This window comes from Solanum dulcamara, chromosome 7 (genome assembly GCF_947179165.1).
Source record: "Solanum dulcamara chromosome 7, daSolDulc1.2, whole genome shotgun sequence".
Lineage (NCBI taxonomy): Eukaryota > Viridiplantae > Streptophyta > Magnoliopsida > Solanales > Solanaceae > Solanum > Solanum dulcamara.
In genome coordinates this window covers 77,148,344-77,174,046 of record NC_077243.1, presented here as the reverse complement: position 1 = coordinate 77,174,046, position 25,703 = coordinate 77,148,344, and the positions used below count along the sequence as shown (strand labels likewise).

The following is a 25,703-nucleotide window of genomic DNA, read 5'->3' as shown; positions in this document are numbered from 1 at the left end:
AAAGTGTAGCTGGTGGTGGCGCGGATGCAGTAAGGTTGAAAAACGGGTACAACTCATACCTAATGTTACAACTCGATAGCAAAACTCTAGCACCTCTGGTCCTATCACTCGGTAAATTCCCGATAGCTGTTCTCCGGCAATTTTCACAAGAAGAATTAGACATATCAGGTATGCATTGTGCAAATGTATAAAAATTCCCGTCAAGTCATCACCAACTAACCGTACTCAATTCTTACCTTTTTGTTTACTCTTTCGAGCTTATTTGTTAGCCTATATATAAAAATTTTACACCGTCAAGTCATCACCAACTAACTGTACTCAATAAGTCTAATAGATTCATTAGCCCGTACATAAATTTTTTACACCATCAGATCATCGACCATACTCAGTGAGTCTAATAGATGGCCCACTGAGTGGTGGGACAAGATTTTAATTAAACATGAAATGCATGCGTAGCACATATAAATTTTAAAATGATAACGAATATAGGAAATTATTTAACCTCTTAGCTAGCCCTGATTATTCAATCACCTTATTCAACCATATAACATATAAAACGAAATATAGATCATTTACACCATCAGGTTACATAAGTTGACTCGTAACAACATGTGTTCTTTTAAACTACATTAATTTTATGTATCCATCTATCTTGGCACCATTTCTGTAATGGTTACTTCATTCATGGACAATGGCATTGATTTGCTTGTAGATTGATCTGACTCAAGCCCTTTATTTGGTAGCATCTCTGATCGACTACGAAAAAAGAATGCAGGTTGTTGAGGCGCTCGAGTGGTGATAGAGTAACTATTAAGCATGAGCAACACAGATTCCATTGTAGGTCTTTCACTGACATCTTCTTGAACACATAACAATCCTATATGTATACATTGTATCACTTCATTTCTTGAGTATGATTCTGCAAATGTTGGATCCATTAGGTTCAATGGCGTTCCGTCTCTCCAATTCTTCCAAACCTACATGATTTATCCATCAAATGATTCAAAATTTATACAAATTTAAGTGTCTACTTATGCACATTTAAAGTTGGAGGTCATAGATGTCAGCTGATACTAAGTTAAATAGAACGTTTATGTATAATGTGTTTATTTATCTACTTGACTCTATCATGGCAAATGTCAGAGTCAAGTTGGATAGTCATTAGAGGAAGGGGTATACAGGATGAAACATTGAGCTCTAACGGAAGACAAACCTAAGGATGAACGAACTTATGAATGTAAACTTACATAGCTAAGAAGATCTTCAGCACCATCTGACTGGTAAAATGAGCTATTCTTTTTTCCACTTATGATCTCTAAAACCAGAACGCCGAAGCTAAAAACATCTGATTTAACAGAGTATTGTCCGTGCATAGCATACTCCGGTGACATGTAACCACTTTACAACAACAAACAAGCTCGTCGGTTAGCTAGAAAAAAGCCTAGAAGGGAAAAAAAGTCTTTCAAACTTACTATGTCCCAACAATCCTGTTTGTTATTTCTTCACTTTGATCAATTCCAAATATTCTTGCCATTCCAAAATCTGATATTTTCGGGTTCATTTCTGCATCTAACAGTATGTTGCTTGCTTTGAGATCTCGATGTATAATTCTTAAACGAGAATCCTCATGTAGGTAAAGTAGTCCACGGGCAATCCCTCCTATAATCTTGTAACGTCTCGACCAATCTAGTAACTGCTGCTTTTCAGGATCTAAACAAAGTTTATCACAAACAGAGTTTTTCTTAAATATCTTAAGAAATGACTCTATAAGGACCAGACCACACCACATTTGGTCTATGTACGTGTCTTACATTGTATTTCTCCAAGAGGTTGTTTCTACAAAAACGATTATAGTAACAAGAAAAATATATAAAATGAATATTATTAGATAGAAACCAACCAAATAAGAAATAATCGAGGCTTTTGTTGGGGACGAATTCATAGACGAGTATCTTTTCATCTCCTTCTAAGCAACATCCCAGTAATCTCACTAAATTTCTATGTTGAAGCTTCACGATCAATACAATCTCATTCTTAAATTCTTCTATGCCTTGTCCCGAGCTTCTTGATAGCCTCTTCACAGCTATCTCTTGTCCATCAGGAAGTATACCCTGAGATTATAATAGGATATCAACGTGAAGTTAACAATATAAGGGAAGATGGACTGAACATAAGGGTGTGTTTGAGTCATAAAGATTTATAATAACGTGTAAAGTAAGACGCGTAAGATGAGAGGGAAGTCATTTCCCCCCTTTTGATCTCGTAACCAAACACTAGAAAATGACTTTCTTGTAGAAAATATTTTGTTGTGAAACAATTTCAGACATATCAAATACACCCCTCGTGTCCTAAAAACCGATTTCACCTTATAGACAACACCAAATCCGCCTTCACCAATTTTGTTGTCAGTTGAGAAGTTAGTCGTGGCAGCTCGAATAGTGTTCAATTGATATTGCAAAGATTCAGCAGTTAAAATTTCATCTCCATCTATATATACAAAGCAAAAAAATGTCTAGTTAAAAAGTACTCTATATTTTTTAAAATTCCATGCAAGGCAAAATCAGACAAAGAAATTGAAACAGAAGGAGTATAATTAACTAAAAAAACTGTTCACTTTACCTGTGATCTCTTCTACAACATTGAATTCTCGCGATGTTCTACTACTCATCCAACAGAAACCGAATATGAAGAGTAGAATCGAGATAACAATTGGAACAACTATGGCAACGATTACACCAGATGCAATTCCCTCTTTGCCTGCATCAGTTAGACAAAATTTTGATCGAACATTTAAACTTAAATCGAGAAATCTGTTCGTTTATATTGAATAAAGTGGAAAGAAATATAAGGTCTCACACACAACCAAACAAACAAAGAACTAAAATTTATGGTTGTTATAAAAAAGAATGACACATTTTTATAATTTGTCACAGAGCAAATTGAGTTCCCACTCAATATATAGAAAACTTGTATGATGAAATTACCTCTATCATTGCTTGTAGGTGATGAAGAAGGAGGTGGTGGCGCGGATGCAGTAACGTTGTAAAAAGGGTACAACTCAAACCTAACATTACAACTCGATAGCAAAACTCTACCACCTCTCTTCCCATCACTCGGTAAACTCCCGATAGCATTTCTCAGGCAATTATCACAAGAAGAACTTGACACATCAGGTATGCATTGTGCAAATGTATAAATTCTTTCGAGTGACGTAAAATTTTCTTCTTTCGAACCATATATTTTCCCTGAACGATTATTTCCATTTGCAGCCACACTTGCTACTAATTCATTCATCACATTTCCAAGGACTGAGACGAACCTTTGTGGTTCACTTACATTTTGTGTATTCAAAAAAGGTAATCTCATCGCGTTACCCAAAGGTTGATCTGAGTAACGTATAAGACATTTGTCAACCCAAAGGACAGACACTTTTGCATTCTGACAATAACTATCCGATGTTACATCATTAGTTGCTGTTGACACACAATTTTGACAAACGTCAGGGGAAACGTCTCCCCTGCATAAAAACATACCATAAGCTATATCAGACCCCGTGTTACCAGATGTGGTGTTGTAAAATCCGTTAGGCCTCGAAGAATTCGAGGACAGGGATGATAAAAGGGCTTTGAGATTGAAGCTATAAGTGCTGTTGGGAGTATAAGTACTTGTGTTAAAGCAGGCCAATGCAGGAGCAGAATTATCTTGGCAATTAATAACTTGGAAAAAGAAAATTAGTATACAACATAACAAAATATTTAAGTAGTTCAACATAATGTAATGTTAAAATCTTTTTTTTTTGGTTATTTAACAGAGTGATATGTGAAGATATAGTATTGACAAAGTTGAAAGAGTACTAAGAAGAATTGATTATGCTTTATGAGGCTGCTGATGTTTTGTTGTGAAGTAATGGCTTACAGCTTGTTTGGTCATACTTTGAAAATTCAGTAAGTAATACGTAAACAGACATTCAATTTTGGTTTCAACTAGCAAGTAATCTCTCCAATTTTGAGAGAACATATTTAAACAATTTAACTTGGTCTAAATTTACAATTAAATACTCAAATTTATCCCTACTGTGTTTTCTGGATACCCAATACTGACGTGACACATAAATTTTAAAGGTGTATAAATAATTATTTTATAAGTCAGAGTGTTCAACTAAGACAATGAAGATGAGTTGATGTGTCCAATGACGGACCTAGAAATTTTACCAAATGGGTTCAACATATGAAGGAGATTAAAAAAAACAATAAACTCAATTTCATTAATCAAAAATTAATTGATATATAAATATTATTTAATTAATTTTTTATTTATTAAATTAAAAATTGAAATATATGATTTAATCAAAATAATGAGGCCAATCACAAGAAAAAGGGTTGGAAAAGAGTAAAATAATATACTCTGTTATTGTCTGATTTCTAACTCAGGACCCTCTTATAAAAATGAATCCACTTTACCAATCAAGCGAGGTCAATATTTTATCTATACAGAAGACAAACCACATATACGTATATATATAGTATAATTTTTTACTAAATGGGTTCATATGAACCCACTTGACACCATATAGATCTGCCCGTGGATGTGCCTAGATGTGCATACTCAAAATTTGAGTGTTTAATTATCAGTTAAGATCAAATTAAAATATAGTATTGTACCTTCAAAAAGGTTTTTTTTTTGTTATAAATGGTTTTTTAAATAAAATACTTTCAGGCTAATCAATTTAAAAAACATTATATAATATTAGAACAATAATTTGTCTTTTTGGCCATCATTCGTACTCTCATAGTCAAGTTTCAAACAGTTTAAAGAAGAAAAATTCCACATTTACATTTATTGAGCGGTCTTTTCTACTGTTTTTGTTTGTCTCATTTAAAATTGATTGGAATTCTTCAATCTGATCTAGTAATTAAGAAAGGTTTCCAAAATATTTTGAGTGACAAGTTAAATTTTTTCGGCTTTTGAAAAATAACTTATACTTCATACAAACGCATTTATTTTTTCGCAAAAGCTTATCATCTTTCTAGAATAAGTATTTTTTACTTTGCAAAAATTTGGACAAATTCGGTCACATAAATTTGAACTTTGTGGCCGGGTTTTGCATTTTGTGATCTTGAGTGCCAGTAACTCGATTATGCATTTAATATTTTATATATTTAGTAAATTTCTTAATATGAAATTAATTTGGATGGAAATTACAATTTTAATATTGAATCTACATCCATGCGTACGTATGGATGATGACGAGTGAAATTAATTGGAACTTCCTTTGTTCTTTTCTACAAAGTCAAATTTTAGCATCACTACGGCCCACATCTTCAATAATTAATAGGAAAAATTACGTAATATGGCAAATTTTTCTACTATATTATGCGGTATGGATATAATTTAAAATAATTATGATTCGCAGCAAATATATTTATTCAATATGATAAATCTCGCTGCCAGATATACAATATATATGTATATTAGTTACTATTATATAATTTTTCTTAAAAATATACATATACAATTAGAAAGATATACATATACAATTCACCTTTCTCCTCCATCTCTCAATCTCACTCGCCTCTCTCCTCCCTCTCTCGATATCGCTCGCCTCTCTCCTCCTCTTTCTCAATCTCGCTTGCTAGATATACAAATACATATATATACCAATTACATATATATAATTTTTTGACAAATGTACATATACAATTAGACAAATATACATATAAAATTTGTCTCTCGCTCGCCTCTCCCCTCCATCTCTCGATCTTGCTTGCCTCTATCCTCATCTTTCTCAATCTCGCTTGTCAGATATTCAAATACATATGTATATTAGTGTTTGTATATTTTGATATACAAATAATTCGTGGGGATAGCGATTGTATAATTCGCTACAACTTTTGTATGATTCGCTACATCATTTGTATAATGGCAAAATTTATGTTTGTCATTATAAGTAATTAGGAAAACTATACCCATATAAAATAATTATGGGGGAAATCACCTAAATGTACAATATTCAAAAAATATTTACCACATAAAACAACATAATTATTTTAACCATATATAGCAAATTATTTGAATTAAATTAAGTACGGACTTTACTCTTCTAAAACTCTCACCTCCTATTTTCTCTTCCCCTGTTTCTCTCCAAATTTTCTACACCAATCTTCTCACCCATAATTTTCTCCAAAATTAGGACAATACTTACGTCCATAGCTTCTCAACCACAACTTTCTACAACATTAATACTCCAATTTTGGAATTAAGTGATGTGTATTCGGTGGTTATTACAGAAGAATAACAAAATTTAGGTGAATGCAATTTTGAATCAGTTGAAGAATATTGTGATTTCTGAATAGAGATCTGTGATTACTTAAAGGTTTGAATGGTTGAATGTTTAATTGTTTGAAGGTTTGAATTAGATTGCATGCCTAATTCATTAGCGATACACGATTTGAATTCAATTGTGATTCAATATGAAAGTTTATTTTTGTTTCTACGCTTATCACAATTACTTGTTTACTTGTCTAATGTGTGTGTAATACAGTTTTTGTTCAAGTTTAATTCATTTTTTGTGGCTTATAGATCACTAAAGGTTAGTTTTATTAGATACAAATTTCATTCATATCTAATTCTCTTCTAATTCAAGTTTAATATGTATGTAATACATTTGTTGATCAAGTTTAATTCATTTTGTGGTCTACAGATCACTGAAGGTTGGTTTTGTTAGCTACATGTTTCATTCGTGTCTAATACTCTTCTAATTCAAGTTTAATGTGTGTGTAATACCTTTGTTGTTCAAGTTTAATTCATTTTTGTGGCCTATAGAGAAGGCTAATTTCATTAGCTACAAGTTTCATTTGTCTCTAATTTTCTTCTAATTCAAGTTTAATGTGTATGTAATTCCTTTGTTGTTCAACTTTAATTCATTTTTGTGGCCTACAGATCACTGAAGGCTGGTTTCATTAGATACATATTTCATTCGTGTCTGATTCTATTCTAATTCAAGTTTAATGTGTGTATAATACCTTTGTTGTTCAAGTTTAATTCATTTATGTAGCCTACAGATCACTGAAGGTTGATTTCATTAGTACTAGTTTTATTCGTATCTAATTCTCTTCTAATTCAAGTTTAATGTACGTCTAATACATTTATTGTTCAAGTTTAATTATTTTTATGGCCTACAGATCACTGAAAGCTAGTTTTATTAGCTACATATTTTATTCGTGTCTAATTCTCTTCTAATTCAACAAAAAAATATGCAGGAAAAAAATATGGCTAATCTGGCTGTGCTACTTTACTTCAATGGCCGATGAGATTCTAGCAACAAGTATATTAATTACTTGGAAGATGGTGTATTGATAAATATCGATTCAACATTTGCTAGCCTCATTTCTGTGATTGCTGCTCAATTGTCAATAGACATATCAACAAGTAAAGTTGAAATCAGATATAAGATTGATGAAAAGTCTCCTCCAATTCAAATTCATAACGATATTGGAGTAAAGGTGTATATTGAAACCAAAAAGGAACATAGAGATATGTCAAAATACCCTTTATGTGTCACAACAACTGAATCGGTCAAATTGGAGAGTGATTCCACCTTAATTCCACTATTATGTTCAGACACTTCAGAAGACATGAGGATTACACACAATTCATACTTTTCTAATGTATTTAGTGGTATCGGTGATGCGCTAGAGTTAATTGGCTTTGGATCATGTGAGGAAATTGATGAGCAAGAAGAAATACAACCAGGCATCATTATTAACCCCAATCAATCTTTTTTTGAGAAAGATCAAGTTTACAAAAATAAATATGACCTTACCAGTGCACTAAAAAGGCATTCCATTCTTAAACACTTCGAATTTAAGACATTGAGATCAAGCTTAACATGGGGTAAGACTCAAATTCAAGTTAGTTTATACTATTGATTGTCTATTAATAAAAAAATTTCAACAACTATTCAATACAATGCCTCGTAGAAAACTGTAGTTGGAATTTACGCACTTCAAGCGTGAATAAATCTCAAATGTTCGCTATTAGATATTTTGAAAGAGAACACACGTGTTTGTTGCTACATAATTCATTATTGGAAAGACAAGCAACAAAGACAGTTGTGAGAAGTATTATTTTTGCCAAATGTATTGATCCAGATGCCAACTACACACCAAGAGATATACAAAATGACATGTTACAGGAATATGGTGTGCGGCTCACATATATGCAAGCTTGGAGAGCTAAAGAAAAAGCTCTTGAATTAGTCCGAGGTGATCCAGCTCAATCATATGCAAAGTTGTCAAGTTACTTTCACATACTAGAGGCAACTTATCTTGGTTCTTATATAAGATTGCACAAATCAGAGGATGACCATTTTCTATATGCATTTATAGCTCTGTTTACATCGATAAAAGTGTAACACCTCTCAAAACTTTTCCCCTAAGATTCGGGCCTTCTTTGTACACGTGTGGGGGCCGTCGTATTTAGTTCGAAGTATGTGCTTGAGTTAAGAAGAGTCCTTGAGAAACTAAGGAGCGTTGGGGGTGATGTGGGGTCATAGAGGACCCCTAGGACCGAGCTAAGTCCAAAAGATCTGTCGTGGCTAAGTTTAGGATGAGTTCATATAAGGGTCGACTTTTAACGACCCTATCTTTTGAAAGACGTCAATATGGGTGGCCCACGACCTATCAAATTAAAGATCGTCGAGTCTTCTTTCCAACGCCACCAAGAACGTAAATTTTGGAGTTTGGAGTCAAAAGATATGACGATCCTAAGATGAACTAGCACGACAGGAATTTCATTTTTAGCCTGGGTTGCAACTGCTGGGGAAATGACCTTGGCGTTGTAAGGGCGCTATGCGCCACTATCACGCCAGAAACATGCTTCAGTAGTTTGGTCCTTGGCGCGACGCCCCACTAAAGGTTGTGTAGGGTTTTTCAGGCTAAATTCCCAGAATTCATAACAATGTCCTTGGCGCTGTAAGGGTGCAACGCGCCACTATAGCGCCAGAAACATGCCTTAGTAGTTTGGTTCCTGGCGCGATGCGCCACTAAAAGTTGTGCAGGTTTTAGGCGTAATTGGCCTTGGCGCTGTAAGGGCGCGACGTGCCACTATCGCTCCAAGGGCGTTTTGGCCTAATTTTTGAATTTTGGAGGAAGGGCAATTTGGGAATTGTCCCAAATTATATATACACAAGCCTTAGACATTTGGGATCATTTTCTTCAGCCCTCACTCTCTCTCTAAAAAGCCCTAGCTCCTCTCTCTTCTCTTCTTCTCCATTTCCAACAAAAAGGAGTCCAAGAACTTCAAGATTTGAGTCCTCCATTGAAGACCCAACCACAAGGTTTTCTTCAAGTCTTCACTAAGGTATGTAAGGCTACCCAAAACATGGGTTGAGTCCACCCATGTGCCCTATTCTTGCTTTGAGGTTAGATATTCATAAAAAATAGAGTTTCTTGGTATGGTTTATGTTTATATGAACTTTGTCTCTTATCTACTTGATGCTATATGTGTTGATGTTGTTGAGATAAGAAGTCCCTAAAATCCTTCATGTTAGTATGAGTTGATGGAGATGACTTGTTGTTATGTCTTGTTGATCTCCTTAGCCATGTGATTATGTTGTTTAAGTCAACTTTCTTAAATGCGCGATTCTACTTGAATGGTTGAGTTGAAGTCATAGAGTTGTGCTAAATCTTGAGGAGATGTCATAAATGTTTATATAGAGGAGGATTGATTGAGTTGATATGAGGATGGAATTGATGAGTGGACAAGGTCCTAAATGAGACTTGTCATCATGACTTAATTGAATTGAAATGAGAACCGAGTTGAGGAGGTGGTAATGTACTACATGAAACTAGCCGTGAGGGCTCGTTTGAGATGATTAGAGGAGTCTTATGAGCATAGAGTCATGGGAGGAGTATCGAGCACCGAAGGGGATAAGAATACTAGAGATTATCAACCGGCGCTCCGTTGAAGATCCACATACACTTCCAACCAGTTGGTGAGTCCTCCTAGTTCCCGGAGGATATTGATCCCTCTTGTACAGTTTTGTTGTCCTTTCTTTTATTTAGAATGTTTGTATCCATAGACTTGTCATTGGCACCTTTTAGACTTGAATAGAGGCTTCATAGACTGGAGTGTGGGGAGGTCGAACTGTTATCTTGAGGAGTCTTATTTTATTGTCTTGTTGGGTTGTAAATGTTTGGCCTTCGGCCCTTATTTATGAAAAGTATTTCATTAATTGAGCCCCCGCTAAGAGAATGTGATTGAATTAATGAGTGAATGGACCAGGTGGTTCGCTCGGAGGTCAGAAATGGCTTTCGGGTGCCGGTTACGTCTAGGGTACCCTCCCGGGGCATGACAAACATGGTATCAGAGCCAGAGTTCAAGTGTCCTAGGGAGTCTATGAAGCCGTGTCTAGTAGAGTCTTGCTTATGGGTGTGTTGTGCACCACACTTATAAGCAGGAGGCTATAGGACATTAGGAATTGTTTCACTTCTTTCATACTCTGAATTCGTGCGATGGAGTTAAACTCCAGGAAACTTCCTTTCTAATTCGTGCGTTTATACGTTACAGATAATGCCTCCTAAACGTACCGCTAGCCAGAGGAATGTTGATAATGCGGAGATGCCACGGTCAGAGGCACGCCCAGCAAGGGCTAGAGGTCGACCCGCGAGATATGCGAAGGCACCTCCAGTGCCATCTACCCCACTTGTGCCCATATCAGAGGCTGAATTTCGAGGGGCAATTGCAATGCTCACGCAACTAATGGCTGCCCGAAATGGTAATCAGAGTTCACCTACTCTCAGCTCTAGTTCTCAGGAGCCATCTGCTGCCATTAGAATTAGAGACTTTCTGAGGATGAATCCACCGGCATTCACGGGTTCTAAGGTCGATGAAGATCCCCAAAACTTTATCGATGAGATGTGGAAGATTCTGAAATTTGGTATAATCAATGGGAACAGAGTAGGGGTGAAGATGCTGAACCTGCTAGGTGGGATGAATTTGAGGGAGCTTTTCTTGACCACTTCTTTCCCCGAGAATTGAGGGAAGCGAAGGTGGAGGAATTTGTTAATCTGAAACAGGTAGGTATGTCGGTTAAGGAGTATGGCCTAAAGTTCATCCAGCTGTCCAGGTATGCTCCGGAAATGATTCCTGATGTGAGGTCAAAGATGAGGAAGTTCGTCTCCGGATTAGGGAGGCATATGAAGAAGGAGTGCAAGGTAGCATTGTTAATCTCGGATATGGATCTTTCCATATTAATGGTGTATGCTCAACAGGTAGAGGAGGAGAAAAAAAAGACAGAGAAGAACACCTGAGCAAAAAGGCGAGATCAGCTGGGCAGGAGAATGAGCAGAGGCAAAGCAAGGGCAACATGTCCTTTTTCCAGAAGAGGCCTTCCAACTATGCGTCATCTACCGCCAGTGCACCGATGCCGCAGAACAGGTATGATCGGCAGGGACAAGGTCGCCAGAATTTCAGACCCCAAGCCTCTCAATCCCAGGCCAGTGTAAGTCAATGTGCGAGGGGGAAGCCATCATGCAGTAAGTGTGGTAGGCATCATGTGGGAGAATGTAGAGCGGGAAGGGTTGGTTGTTATAAATGCGGCCAAATGGGCCATTTTCAGAGGAAGTGTCCAATAGGGGGAAATAGAGTCCAGCATTCTACCACCGCACCGCCGGCTAGAGGTAATCAGAGGGGCACTACTTCAGGCACCAGCGGAGGTACCAACCGTTTATATGCTATGGGTAGTCGCCAAGATCAGGAGAACTCTCCAAACGTCGTGACGGGTATGATTCGAGTCTCTTATTTTGATTATTATGTATTGATGGATCCGGGTGCCACCCTATCTTTTGTGACTCCTTATGTGGCTAGTAAATTCAATAAAATTCCTGAACGTCTTCTTGAGCCTTTTAGTGTGGCCACTCCTATTGGTGATTCTGTCCTAGCTGAGAGAGTCTATAGAGATTGCACTGTGTCAATTCATCACAGGGATACCTTGGCTAACTTGGTTGAGTTAGACATGGTTGATTTCGACGTGATCCTTGGCATGGACTGGCTTTATGTCTGTTATGCCTCTATTGATTGTAGGACTCAGATTGTCACATTCAAATTCCCAAACGAAGTTGTTATAGAGTGGAGGGGCAGTCCTGTTGTGCCTAAGGGTAAGTTTATTTCTTACCTTAGGGCCAGGAAGCTAATCTCAAAAGGGTGCATTTATCACCTTATCCAAGTGAAAGATGACAACATTGAGTCTCCATCCCTCGAGTCGGTTCCGATTGTCAATGAGTTTCCGAATGTCTTTCCTGAAGATCTGCCTGGAGTCCCTCCTAATAGGGAGATCGACTTCGGGATTGATGTTCTTCCTGATACCCAACCTATCTCAATTCCTCCATATATAATGGCTCCGGCTGAGTTGAAGGAGCAGCTGAAAGACTTGTTAGATAAGGGATTCATTAGGCCGAGTGTCTCATCATGGGGTGCTCCGGTCCTATTTGTGTGGAAGAAGGATGGGTCCCTTAGAATGTGTATCGACTACAGACAGCTGAATAAGGTCACCGTAAAGAACAAGTACCCTCTCCCCAGAATAGATGACTTATTCGATCAACTTCAGGGTGCCACTTGTTTCTCAAAGATAGACCTGAGATCTGGCTACCATCAGTTGAAGGTGAGGGAGTATGATATTCCTAAGACTACTTTCCGGACTCGTTATGGCCACTTTGAATTTTTGGTCATGTCATTTGGGTTGACTAATGCCCCCGCCTCTTTTATGGATCTCATGAACCGAGTATTCAAACTGTATCTTGATATGTTTGTGATTGTATTCATAGATGATATTCTGGTTTACTCCAAGAATGAGAAGGAGCATGCCCATCACCTTAGAGTCGTCTTGCAAACTTTGAGGGACCAGATATTGTATGCAAAGTTCTCTAAATGTGATTTTTGGCTTACATCAGTGGCCTTCTTAGGCCACATTGTATCTGGAGATGGTATTCAGGTTGATGCTCAGAAGATGGAGGTAGTAAAGAATTGGCCCAGACCCACATCCCCGACAGAGATAAGGAGCTTCTTGGGTTTGGATGGCTATTATCGAAGGTTTGTAGAGGGATTCTCATCCATATCATCACCATTGACTAAGCTGACCCAAAAGAAGGCTAAGTTCCAATGGTTCGATGCTTGTGAGGAGAGTTTCTAGAAATTAAAGACCAAGCTAACCACTGCTCTTGTTCTAACTTTGCCCTATGGAACAGAGGGCTTTGTGGTCTATTGTGATGCATCTAGAATTGGTTTGGGTTGTGTGTTGATGAAAAGAGGGAAGGTGATAGCCTATGCTTCAAGACAACTTAAGCTTCATGAGAGGAATTACCCAACTCATGACCTTGAGCTGGCAGCTGTGGTGTTTGCACTTAAAATCTGGCGCCACTACCTGTATGGAGTGCATATCCATGTATTCACCGATCACAAGAGCTTGCAATACGTCTTTAGCCAGAGGGAACTCAACCTAAGGCAAAGGAGATGACTTGAGCTACTCAAGGACTACGACATGAGCATCCTCTACCATCCAAGTAAAGCTAATGTTGTTGCTGATGCCCTTAGCAAGTTGTCTATGGGTAGCACTGCCCACGTAGAGAAAGGAAAGAGAGAATTGGCGAAGGAGGTACACAGATTGGCCCGATTAGGAGTTCATCTGGAAGAGAACAATGAAGGCGGAGTTACAATTCAGGACGGGTCTACATCCTCACTTGTGGCAGAGGTGAAGAAGAAGCAAGACCAAGATCCCGTCCTTCTCCAATTGAAGGGAGTCGTTCACAAACAAGAGGTAATGGTCTTTACCCAAGGGGGAGATGGTGTATTGCGGTACCAAAATAGATTGTGTGTGCCGGATGTCGATGATGTTCGAGAGAGGATTATGCCCGAAACGCATAGTTCTAGATACTCTATTCATCTGGGCTCTACAAAAATGTATCATGACTTGAGGGAGATCTATTGGAGGAGTGGGATGAAGTGAGATATTGCAGAATTCGTTTCCAAATACCCGAATTGTCAACAAGTGAAGGTTGAGCATCAAAGGCCATGTGGTTTAGCCCAAAACATAGAAATTCCAGAATGGAAGTGGGAGATGATCAACATGGACTTTATTACAGGCTTGCCGAAGTCCCGAAAGCAACATGATTCCATTTGGGTGATTGTGGATAGAATGACGAAATCAGCTCACTTCTTAGCGGTTAAGACTACTGATACCGTAGAAGATTACGCAAAGTTGTATATACAAGAGGTCGTCAGATTGCATGGGGTCCCTTTGTCTATCATCTCAGACAGAGGAGCTCAATTCACTTTCCAATTTTGGAAATCCTTCGAGAAGGGATTAGGTTCGAGGGTGAACTTGAGTACAGCCTTCCATCCCCAGACAGATGGCCAAGCAGAGTGCACCATTCAGACATTGGAAGATATGTTGAGGGCGTGTGTGCTTGACTTCAAGGGAAATTGGGATGATCACTTGCCTCTCATAGAGTTTGCATATAACAATAGCTATCATGCAAGCATTCAAATGGCTCCTTATGAAGCCTTGTATGGGAGGAGGTGTAGATCGCCCATTGGGTGGTTTGAAGTTGGTGAAGCCGAGTTGATTGGGCCCGATTTTTTTCATCAAGCCATGGAAAAGGGACGAGTTATCCGAGAGAGGCTAAAGACAGCCCAAACGCCAAAAATCTTACACCGATGTGAAGAGGAGGGACTTAGAGTTTGAGGTGGATGGTTGGGTATATTTGAAAGTGTCACCCATGAAGGGTGTCATGAGGTTTGGAAAGAAGGGGAAACTTAGTCCTCGATATATTGGTCCGTACCAAATTTTGAGGCGGATTGGGAGTGTTGCTTATGAGTTGGACTTACCCTAAGAGCTAGCTTCTATTCATCCGGTGTTCCACATTTCAATGTTGAAAAAGTGCTTGGGCGATCCCTCGTTGGTAGTCCCCATTGACAGTGTTGGAATTAAGGATAGCTTGTCTTATGAAGAGGTCCCAGTCCAAATTCTTGATCGCCAAATTCGCAAATTGAGGAACAAAGAAGTCGCCTTAGTCAAAGTCCTGTGAAGGAATCAATTTGTTGAGGAAGCCACATGGGAAGCGGAAGAAGCCATGAAATCTAAATATCCACATTTATTCGTTCCTACCGAGGAGAATATTGAAGGTAATGACCATTTCCTTGACTCGAATTCATTTGTGCCTTTTTGAGTTTTGATTGATATTTGATTGAGAATTTGATTGATTGAATGACTGAGTTTTGACTGTGATTTGCACCCTGAGTCCATTCTTGGTTGCTCGTGATTCGAGGACGAATGATCCCAAGGGGGAGATAATGTAACACCCCTCAAAAAAATTTCCTTAAGATTCGGGCCTTCTTTGTACACGTGTGGGGCCCGTCGTATTTAGTTTGAAGTATGTGCTCGAGTTAAGAAGAGTCCTTGAGAAACTAAGGAGCGTTGGGGGTGATGTGGGGTCATAGAGGACCTCTAGGACCGAGCTAAGTCCAAAAGATCCATCGTGGCTAAGTTTAGGATGAGTTCATATAAGGGTCGACTTTTAACGACCCTATCTTTTGAAGGACGTCAATTTGGGTGGCAAAAACTCCCAACAATCACTAATATAATAAGCTTGAGCAAATAAATTTAGATTATAATAAAAGTATCAAATACACAAATGTTTTCTTCAACATCTAGCACACAAGTTCAAAACAACAACAAACTAAGAAAATACACATAAACAGATTGAAAATGTTATCAGTTAAATAATGTGTTGGTAGAATGACATACCAGTTATAAACTCTCCAGTAGAACCGTATTTTTGCACAATCAATTTTGACTTTTTGGATTCTTCTCTTGAGCAACTGTAGGTCTCACTTTCTTTGATTGAAATTGAGGAGGTAAGTCCTCAAAATCATCATCACTGTCAAATAATTTCTTAGATGCGGATGCTGCATCAACTCGTTTTCTTTTCGATTTAGATTTAGAACTCAATTCACTGGTTTTTTTCTTACTTCTACCGCCCTTTTTCTTCACATGAGCTTGGAAATTTTGATTAACCTCACCACCAGCTTCTTTTGGAGATTGATTTGCAGAAATTCTCAAACTAAAAGTAGGACCGACATTTACTTCACCACTGTCGGTTGAATCAACAATTCGAATTCGCGGACTTCTTATAGGAGATTTCCGACCTTTCATTACAATTGTGCACCTAAAACCTATGAGTTTCGTCTGAAATAAACAAAAAAATGAAGGAATAAGGAAAGAATTAAGAAGAGATGAAGGAATAAGAGAGAGAGAGACGCAGAAACTGAAAAAAACCCTTAGAGAAAGAGAGAGATAATGCTCTTTCCTTTTCCTCAAATAAAAAGTGTATATAATGTCTTATTTAATTAAAGTATTGTTACTGATTGTTAAAAATGATAATAAAATATAAGTATATTTAAAAATGGTAAATATTTTTTAAAACACATTTAATTAACCTAATTAGTATTCACACCTTGACTTTTACCATATACTCCTCCCTCTGTTCAACAATACTTGTCCATTATTGACTTTGCATAATTTTTAAGAAATTATAAATAGAAGAATAATTTTATCATATCACCTTTTGAATATAATAAATACAATTTCATAAAAAATATAATAAGGAAATGAGTATTGATTAATAATAAGGATAAATTAAGAACTAAGTTAAAATTATCTCTTAATTTCATAAATTGGATAAGTATTATTGGACATCTATTTTTAATATAGTGGACAAGTAAAGATAAACGGAAGGAGTAGTAGAAAAAAGAAATGAAAGAAAACTACAAAGAAAAAAAAGAATGAAAGAATTTTTTGAAAAATTACCTTTTTTTTTATTTTATCATTTTGGTAAACGAAATATAATGAGGATCCGACTAATCTAGTTTCATGACGTGTGGGATTCTAGAAGGAGGAAAATGGTATGTATTATAACATATCTTAATTATCGGTTATTTCATGATAATTTAAATAGAAAAAAGAACAACTGCTAGTTGAGCAGTGTGTTAATATATAAATGGTGATAATTCAGGTATGAATAAAGAACAACTTATAGTTAAAGTGTGAAATTCACGAAAAAATAATAATTCAGATACGTTTTTTTACTATTAACTCTAATTTTTTTTTACTTAAATATTTTGAGTGATAAAGTTATTTTCTTTGGTTTTTGAAAAATAACTTTTACTGCATACAAAAGCATTTATTTTTTCGCAAAAATTGATCATCTTTTAAGAACGGAAAAAGGTCATATTTATCCTTGTACTTATAGAAAAGGGTCATATTTACCTTTTATCATATATTTTTAATATATTTACTTTTTTCATCCAATTTTAAACACATATTTGTCCTTAAATAGTTAAATATCATGTCACCATTTTTATTATCCTACATGGTGCCTACATGACTCATACATAAATATATTTTTATTATCCTACGTGGCGCCTGCATGACTCCTACAAAAATATATTCTATTTGATCCACTTAATAAAACCCGACCCATCCAATGTGAAGACCCATCAATCCAAATACCCATCCTCTACACCATCGGCCAGTGACTGACCAGAGTCCTAAATTCGTCGTTCTCCACGAGATGCTCAATCTGATCCACTGAATCAAAGGAACCGTGGAACAAGAATTGCAGATTTGGAATTCCAACTTGGGCAAGCACAGGATGAGCTTTTTTTAAAAAATAAATAAAAAATAAAGGTTTTTTAAATCATTGTTTGAAGAGCTGAATTTGAAGGCTCTATTGGGTATTGGGGTTGGAATTGATGAGTCTTCACATTGGGTGGGTCGGGTAATACTAAATGGGTCAGATAAAATATATTTATGTAGGAGCCACGTAGGGTAGTATAAATATATTTATGTAGGCACCATGTAGGCGTTAAGTAGTATAATAAAAATGGTGACATGATATTTAATTGTTTAAGGACAAATATGTGTCACAAGTTAAGTTGGATAGTACGAAAAAATATATCAAAAAAATATGATAAAGGATAAATATGACCATTTTCTATAAGTACAAGCACAAATATCATACTTTTTCATTTTTAAAATAAACATTTTGGACTTTGCAAAAATATGGACAAATACGGTCACATAGATTTTAACTTTGTGGCAGGGTTTTGCATTTTGTGATCTCGAGTGCTAGTAACAGGATTATGTATTTAATTTTTTATATAATTAGTGAACTTCTTAATACGGAATTAATTTAGATGGAAATTACAATTTTAATATTGAATCTATATCTTAAAGATTACATCCATGCGTACGCATTGATGATGACTAGACACTAGAGTGAAATTAATTGGAGCTTTCCTTTGTTCTTTTCTACACCTTAGTCAACTTTTAGCATTAAATTCCTACGCAAAGGCCCACATCTTCAGTATATAATTAATATTCATACCTTGATTTTTACCGTATAGTAAAAAAAGAAATAAAAGAAAATTTCAAAAAAAAAAGAAATTTTAAAAAAAATACCTTTTTTTTTGTTTAATCATTTTGGTATACGAAATATAAGATGATCAGACTAATCTAGTTTCATGACGTGTGGGGTTCTAGAAGGAGGAAAATGATATGTACTATAACACATTTTAACTATCGGTTATTTAATGATAATTTAAATAGGAAAAAAAATAATTACTAGTTGAGGAGTGCGTTAATATATAGATAGTGATAGTTCAAATATAAATAAAGAACAACTGATATTTAAAGTGTAAAATTTATGAAAAAATAATAATTCAAATATATTTTTAACTATTAACTCTATTTTTTTTTGTTTTACTTAAATCTTCTTTATTCCAAGCCCTCCAAAACGTGGTCTTTTGGTAGGTTGGAAATATTAATGAAACTTTTAATTGTACACGTCTGAACCAAATTTCAAGTCACTAATCAAATTAGCCCATTCAATTGCCAAGTTAATTAAGGACATCAAATTTAATTCCACAAGGCGTGTTTCCTCTTTGAAATATCATTATAGAATTTTCCACAAGTCACTAATCAAATTAGTCCATTCAAATTTTCTTTCCTTTCTATTTTAAATATCATCATCGTCATCATTATTATTATTATTATTATTATTATTATTATTATTATTATTATTATTATTATTATTATTATTATTATTATTATTATTATTATTATTATTATTATTATTATTATTATATAAGTTCTAAAATAGGCATCTTTAGTGAAATAGGTACATGAAATAATGTGAAAATTTCATTCATGGTACCTCTTTTGAACTCAAGGACGTTATTCTAGAGTTTCAACTTCTATAGGTTAAATCTTAATGAACGTGTACTGCAATTCAAACAAGCCTTGTTATAAATTAGTTCAAGCTCTAGGAACAAATCCTGCTATAAATTAGTTCAAACTCTAGGACAATTAATCCTCACAACTCTCAAAAACGTCACTTGAAGACTATCATTACTCATTCATTATTTTACCTCGACGATACTCACGAAAATAACATACAAAAAATACCCAATTCAAACGCTCTCTGACACCTTCATTTTTATTAATTTTTTAGTCATATTTTACCGTTATTGTAAGACCTTCGGTCCTCAACCACTATAATTCCACCTTGACTATCCCAATATAATTGTAAATGATTTATTAGAAGCTAAATATTGTGTACCTAGGTTTTTTTTTCTTAAAGCATTAGGAGGTCTATATGTTTTACATGCACATGTGCTTTATTAGAATTTTAATGAAAACAACTTAAATATTCTTTATTTTTATGTCATTTCGTGTTATATTTTAGAAAGACATTTCACGCACGTAGTGTCAACTTTTGTCCTCGATTTCAACCTCATTGTCATCTTAGCCTATCATTTCATCTCTACTCAACATTTGTCTGTTCATATTACTTCTAAGTTGTCCTTTATCATTTTGATATTTTTGGTCCTTTAAAATATTAGAATTAGAAGCTGATCCCAAGGGATTTCTGATGTAGATTATAGTTATTTGGACTTGATTCTCTAATCAGAAAAAAATGTCCTGGAGTTTGGTCCATGATCATTTGTGCTAATGGCTCATTGTTTGTACTGAAGCTCAGTAAGCACTTGAGCGTAACTTTGTTGTTTGACCTATGCTCAAGCTTGACCTTTCTTTCGATGAAATCAGTCCCGACTGAGCTTGAGCTAAAAGTAGTTGGTCTAAACCTAGATTTTTCTTTCATTGTTTGATGCCACATCAACTAACTATAATTTTATATTTATTTTTTAAAATAAGTTGATAACAGATCAATTATATAAGCTTATCCTGAATGCCTTTTCATTTACTTGAAGTTTTATGAGCTATATCTTTTTGTAATCTTCTCAGCTTATTAATCTTTTGTTTTACCTTTATCTGCAGACCCTGAAGGCGAGAATAGAAAACCATGTAGAAATAGGTGCAAATACGTGTATCGATAGGATCAGTGACGTATGTTGAATGAAAGTAAAACATCTTTTTGGATTTGATCAGCGATTTTATTTTAACTTTCTAGTTCAGTAAACTTTTTGCTTTCAGGAATATACATTATTCCTCTTCTTTTTTTTTTGATTAATCTAAACATCTGTCCTTTTGTTTTCTTAGCATAAGTGACTATGTAACTTTAGGAGGAAGAGTTGGGATCCGTGATCATGTAAACATTGCCTCGAAGGTATAATTTCCTATTTAACTGATGATCTGTTCCTTGACTAGCACCATTTTGTTGTCATTCTATGTGAAGTGATTACTCCTTAACATACATGTAATTATGTTTAATAGATTTCTCGCATTGTTGGATATTATATTGCGTCGGACAAAATTGAAATGCAAGAACACTTTACTTCCTTGCAAATAAGAGATCATATGTTACCACTTACCACTCTATGCATTACAAGTTCTATTTGGCAATGCTCTAGCTTGACATTATCATGTTAATTCATTGGCTAGTACTGATCTGTATGTACAAAGTAAAGAAGCCAAAAATGTCACGAATGAGATAATTGTCACAATTAAACGAAAGTTGCATTTTTGTGTACCTGTTCTCTTACCTCAATTTCGTCCTCCTTTTCCTTATGTGTCTTGAGCTAACTGATATCTGAGGATAAAAGATAAGAAATTGGAGTAAACCACATGTGTAACATTCTATGGTCATACAACTTGTTTTTGTTTGTTTGATGCTGCTGCTTATTGTACTCTAACCTTCTTCTAGCATAAATCAGAATCAGAATGTTATTTTGTTTTTTCCGAAAAAGAACCAAAATGTTATTGTACATTCTATGATGATTATGGAATTCCTGTCGCATGTTGTCTGTTCATGAAGTCAGTAGATCTCTATGTTTCTACTGCCAATGCCATAATTCTTACTACCACTTACGTGCCTCTCACTCGGGATAAAGGATACTTTTCAATAGGTTTGAGATATATAGGAATTTTGAGGAAAAAAGCTCCTTATAGCTTTTGAAATACCAATATTAAAAAATAATTAGTATGTAAGGGAAAGGTTCTGTCAAATATAGCAGATACCATTTTGTGAGAAAACAAAAAGTAGACAACAAGGCAATCTTTTTGTACCGATGGTGGAATTCTATTCTATTAAAAGTTATTGTAAAGCTTTTCTAAGACATTGCTGGATGCTGTGAGCCATAAAGTATTTCAACTTTTTCTGTGGATATTAAACATGTATCCATCTATCTTGGCTCCATTTCTGTAATGGTTACTTCATTCGTGGACAATGGCATTGATTTGCTTGTAGATTGATCTGACTCCAGCCCTTTATTTGGTAGCATCTGTGATCGACTACCAAAAAAGAATGCAGGTTGTTGAGGCGCTTGAGTGGTGATAGAGTAACTATTAAGCATGAGCAACACAGATGCCATTGTAGGTCTTTCATTGACATCTTCTTGAACACATAACAATCCTATATGTATACATTGTATCACTTCATTTCTCGAGTATGATTCTGCAAATGCTGGATCCATTATGTTCAATGGCGTTCCGTCTCTCCAATTCTTCCAAACCTACATGATTTATCCATCAAATGATTCAAACTTTATACAAGTTTAAGTGTCTACTTGTACACATCCAAAGTTGGAGGTCATAGACGTCAACTGATACTAAGTTAAATGGTACGTTTATGTATTATGTCTTTATTTATCTACTTGGCTCTATCATGGCAAATGTCAGAGTCAAGTTGGATAATCATTAGAGGAAGGGGTATACAGGATGAAACGTTGAGCTCTAACGGAAGACAAACCTAAGGATGAACGAACTTATGAATGTAAACTTACATGGCTAAGAAGATCTTCAGCACCATCTGATTGGTAAAACGCGCTATTCTTTATTCCACTTATGATCTCCAACACCAGAACGCCAAAGCTGAAAACATCTGATTTAACAGAGTATTGTCCGTGCATAGCATACTCCGGTGACATGTAACCACTTTACAACAACAAACAAGCACGACGGTTAGCTAGAAAAAAGCCTAGAAGGGAAAAAAAGTCTTTCAAACTTACTATGTCCCAACAATCCTGTTTGTTATTTCTTCACTTTGATCAATTCCAAATATTCTTGCCATTCCAAAATCTGATATTTTCGGGTTCATTTCTGCATCTAACAGTATGTTGCTTGCTTTGAGATCGCGATGTATAATTCTTAAACGAGAATCCTCATGTAGGTAAAGTAGTCCACGGGCAATCCCTCCTATAATCTTGTAACGTCTCGACCAATCTAGTAGCTGCTGCTTTTCAGGATCTAAACAAAGTTTATCACAAACAGAGTTTTTCTTGAATATCTTTAGAAATCACTCTATAAGGACCAGACCACACCACATTTGATCTATGTACGTGTCTTACATTGTATTTCTGCAAGAGGTTGTTTCTACACAAACGATTATAGTAACAAGAAAAATATATAAAATGAATGTTATTAGATAGAAACCAACCAAATAAGAAATAATCGAGGCTTTTGTTGGGGACAAATTCATAGACGAGTATCTTTTCATCTCCTTCCAAGCAACATCCCAGTAATCTCACTAAATTTCTATGTTGAAGCTTCGCGATCAATACAATCTCATTCTTAAATTCTTCTATGCCTTGTCCCGAGCTTCTTGATAGCCTCTTCACAGCTATCTCTTGTCCATCAGGAAGTATACCCTGAGATTATAATAGGATATCAACGTGAAGTTAACAATATAAGGGAAGATGGATTGAACATAAGGGGTGTGTTTGAGTCATAAAGATTTATAATAACGTCTAAAGTAAGACGCGTAAGATGAGAGGGAAGTCATTTCCCCCCTTTTGATCTGGTAACCAAACACTAGAAAATGACTTTCTTGTAGAAAATATTTTGTTGTGAAACAATTTCAGACATATCAAATACACCCCTTGTGTCCTAAAAACCGACTTCACCTTATAGACAACACCAAATCCGCCTTCACCAATTTTGTTGTCAGTTGAGAAGTTAGTCGTGGCAGCTCGAATAGTGTTCAATTGATATTGCAAAGATTCAGCAGTTGAAATTTCATCTCCATCTATATATACAAAGCAAAAAAATGTCTAGTTAAAAAGTACTCTTCATACTTTTTAAAATTCCATGTCAAGGCAAAATCAGACAAAGAAATTGAAACAGAAGGAGTATAATTAACTAAAAAACTGTTCACTTTACCTGTGATCTCTTCTACAACATTGAATTCTCGCGATGTTCTACTTCTCATCCAACAGAAACCGAATATGAAGAGTAGAATCGAGATAACAATTGGAACAACTATGGCAACGATTACACCAGATGCAATTCCCCCTTTTCCTGCATCAGTTAGACAAAATTTTGATCAAACATTTAAACTTAAATCGAGAAATCTGTTCGTTTATATTGAATAAAGTGGAAAGAAATATAAGGTCTCACACACAAAACCAAACAAACAAAGAACTAAAATTTGTGGTTGTTATAAAAAAGAATGACACATTTCTATATTTAATGAGATAGTTTATCGTCACAAAAAGAGCAAATTGAGTTCCCACTCAATATATAGAAAACTTGTATGATGAAATTACCTCTATCATTGCTTGTAGGTGATGAAGAAGGAGGTGGTGGCGCGGATGCAGTAACGTTGTAAAAAGGGTACAACTCAAACCTAACATTACAACTCGATAGCAAAACTCTACCACCTCTCTTCCCATCACTCGGTAAACTCCCGATAGCATTTCTCAGGCAATTATCACAAGAAGAACTTGACACATCAGGTATGCATTGTGCAAATGTATAAATTCTTTCGAGTGACGTAAAATTTGCTTCTTTCGAACCATATATTTTCCCTGAACGATTATTTCCATTTGGGGGAGTTTGACCACGGCTAGTGCTCTAGAGATGGGAGAGAAATTGAAGGACATGAGGGCCTGGAATAGTAGTGGGGATGCGAACAGTATGTGGGATAGGACGACTAGTTGTATTAGGGTTGTAGCAAGGGAAGTGTTGGGAGTCTCGACAGGCAGTCGTAGTCGACATCAAGGGGACTGGTGGTGGAATGTAGAAGTGCAAGGGAAGGTGGAAGCAAAGAAAATGGCATACGCGAAGTTGATAGAAAGCACGGATGAGGTGGAGGAGTGGACGAATAAGGAACTTTATAAGATGGCGAAGAAGGAGGCGAAGTCGGCTGTTTCGACGGCAAAAACGATAGCTTTTGAACGCCTCTATGCTGAACTAGAAGAAAAAGGTGGGGATAGGAAATTGTTCAAGCTAGCCAGGGCGCGGGCGAGAAGGGAACGCGATGTGGACCAAGTGAAGTGTATTAAGGACGAGCATGGAAAAGTATTGGTAGAAGAGACTCTCATTAAACAGAGGTGGCAGTCATACTTCCATAAACTCTTGAATGACGTAGGGGACAGAGACTTTGTGTTGGGAGATTTGGAACATACAGAGAGGCGTCGCAATTTTGGATATTGCAGGAGTATTAAGGTCGAAGAGGTTAAGGGTGTTGTTCGTAGGATGCGCTGGGGAAGAGCAACCGGACCTGACGAGATTCCTGGGGAATTTTGGAAGAGTGCCAGCTTGGTAGGTTTGGAGTGGCTGACTAGGTTATTTAATGTCATCTTTAAAACGGCAACGATGCCCGAAGAATGGAGGTCGAGTGTAATGATCCCTCTATACAAAAACAAAGGGGATATCCAGAGTTGCAACAACTATAGAGGTATCAAGTTACTAAGCCACACTATGAAAGTGTGGGAAAGAGTGGTGGAGATGAGGGTGAGGAGAGGCGTGTCTATTTCAGAGAACCAGTTCGGATTTATGCCGGGACGCTCAACTACAGAAGCCATCCATCTTATGAGGAGACTGGTGGAGCAATATAGGGAGAGGAAGAGGGACTTGCATATGGTATTCATCGACTTAGAAAAGGCCTACGATAAAGTTCCAAGAGAGATACTATGGAAATGTTTGGAGGCTAAAGATGTACCTGTGGCATACATTAGGGTGATCAAGGACATGTATGAGGGAGCCAAAACCAGGGTAAGGACAGTAGGAGGGGACTCAGAGCATTTCCCAGTTGGGATGGGGTTGCATCAAGGATCAGCTCTAAGTCCATTTTTATTTGCCTTGGTAATGGATGCATTGACGCGACAAATTCAAGGTGAGGTGCCATGGTGTATGCTTTTCGCGGATGACATAGTCCTGATTGATGAGACTCGTAGTGGAGTTAATG

The 25,703-nt window shown here is 36.3% G+C and overlaps 2 protein-coding genes across 2 annotated transcripts; both read right to left on the bottom strand.

Moving 5' to 3' along the window:
* Positions 1-389: 389 nt before the first annotated feature.
* Positions 390-3,993, bottom strand: LOC129894071 (cysteine-rich receptor-like protein kinase 10). The gene is made up of 7 exons (XM_055969580.1): positions 2,985-3,993; positions 2,620-2,757; positions 2,366-2,487; positions 1,901-2,111; positions 1,473-1,710; positions 1,248-1,398; positions 390-977 (listed from the first exon to the last, which is right to left on the bottom strand). Exons 1-7 carry the CDS (start codon positions 3,769-3,771, stop codon positions 648-650), a joined length of 1,977 nt encoding a protein of 658 aa, XP_055825555.1. The 5' UTR covers positions 3,772-3,993; the 3' UTR covers positions 390-647.
* A 17,004-nt stretch (positions 3,994-20,997) lies between these two features.
* On the bottom strand, positions 20,998-24,361 carry LOC129894900 (cysteine-rich receptor-like protein kinase 10; the record flags this gene model as incomplete). The annotated part of the gene is made up of 7 exons (XM_055970501.1): positions 20,998-22,029; positions 22,300-22,450; positions 22,525-22,762; positions 22,953-23,163; positions 23,419-23,540; positions 23,675-23,812; positions 24,061-24,361. Coding segments are annotated over 7 exons (1,491 nt in total), but the record flags the coding sequence as incomplete, so codon positions are not given.
* Between the last annotated feature and the right edge of the window lie 1,342 nt (positions 24,362-25,703).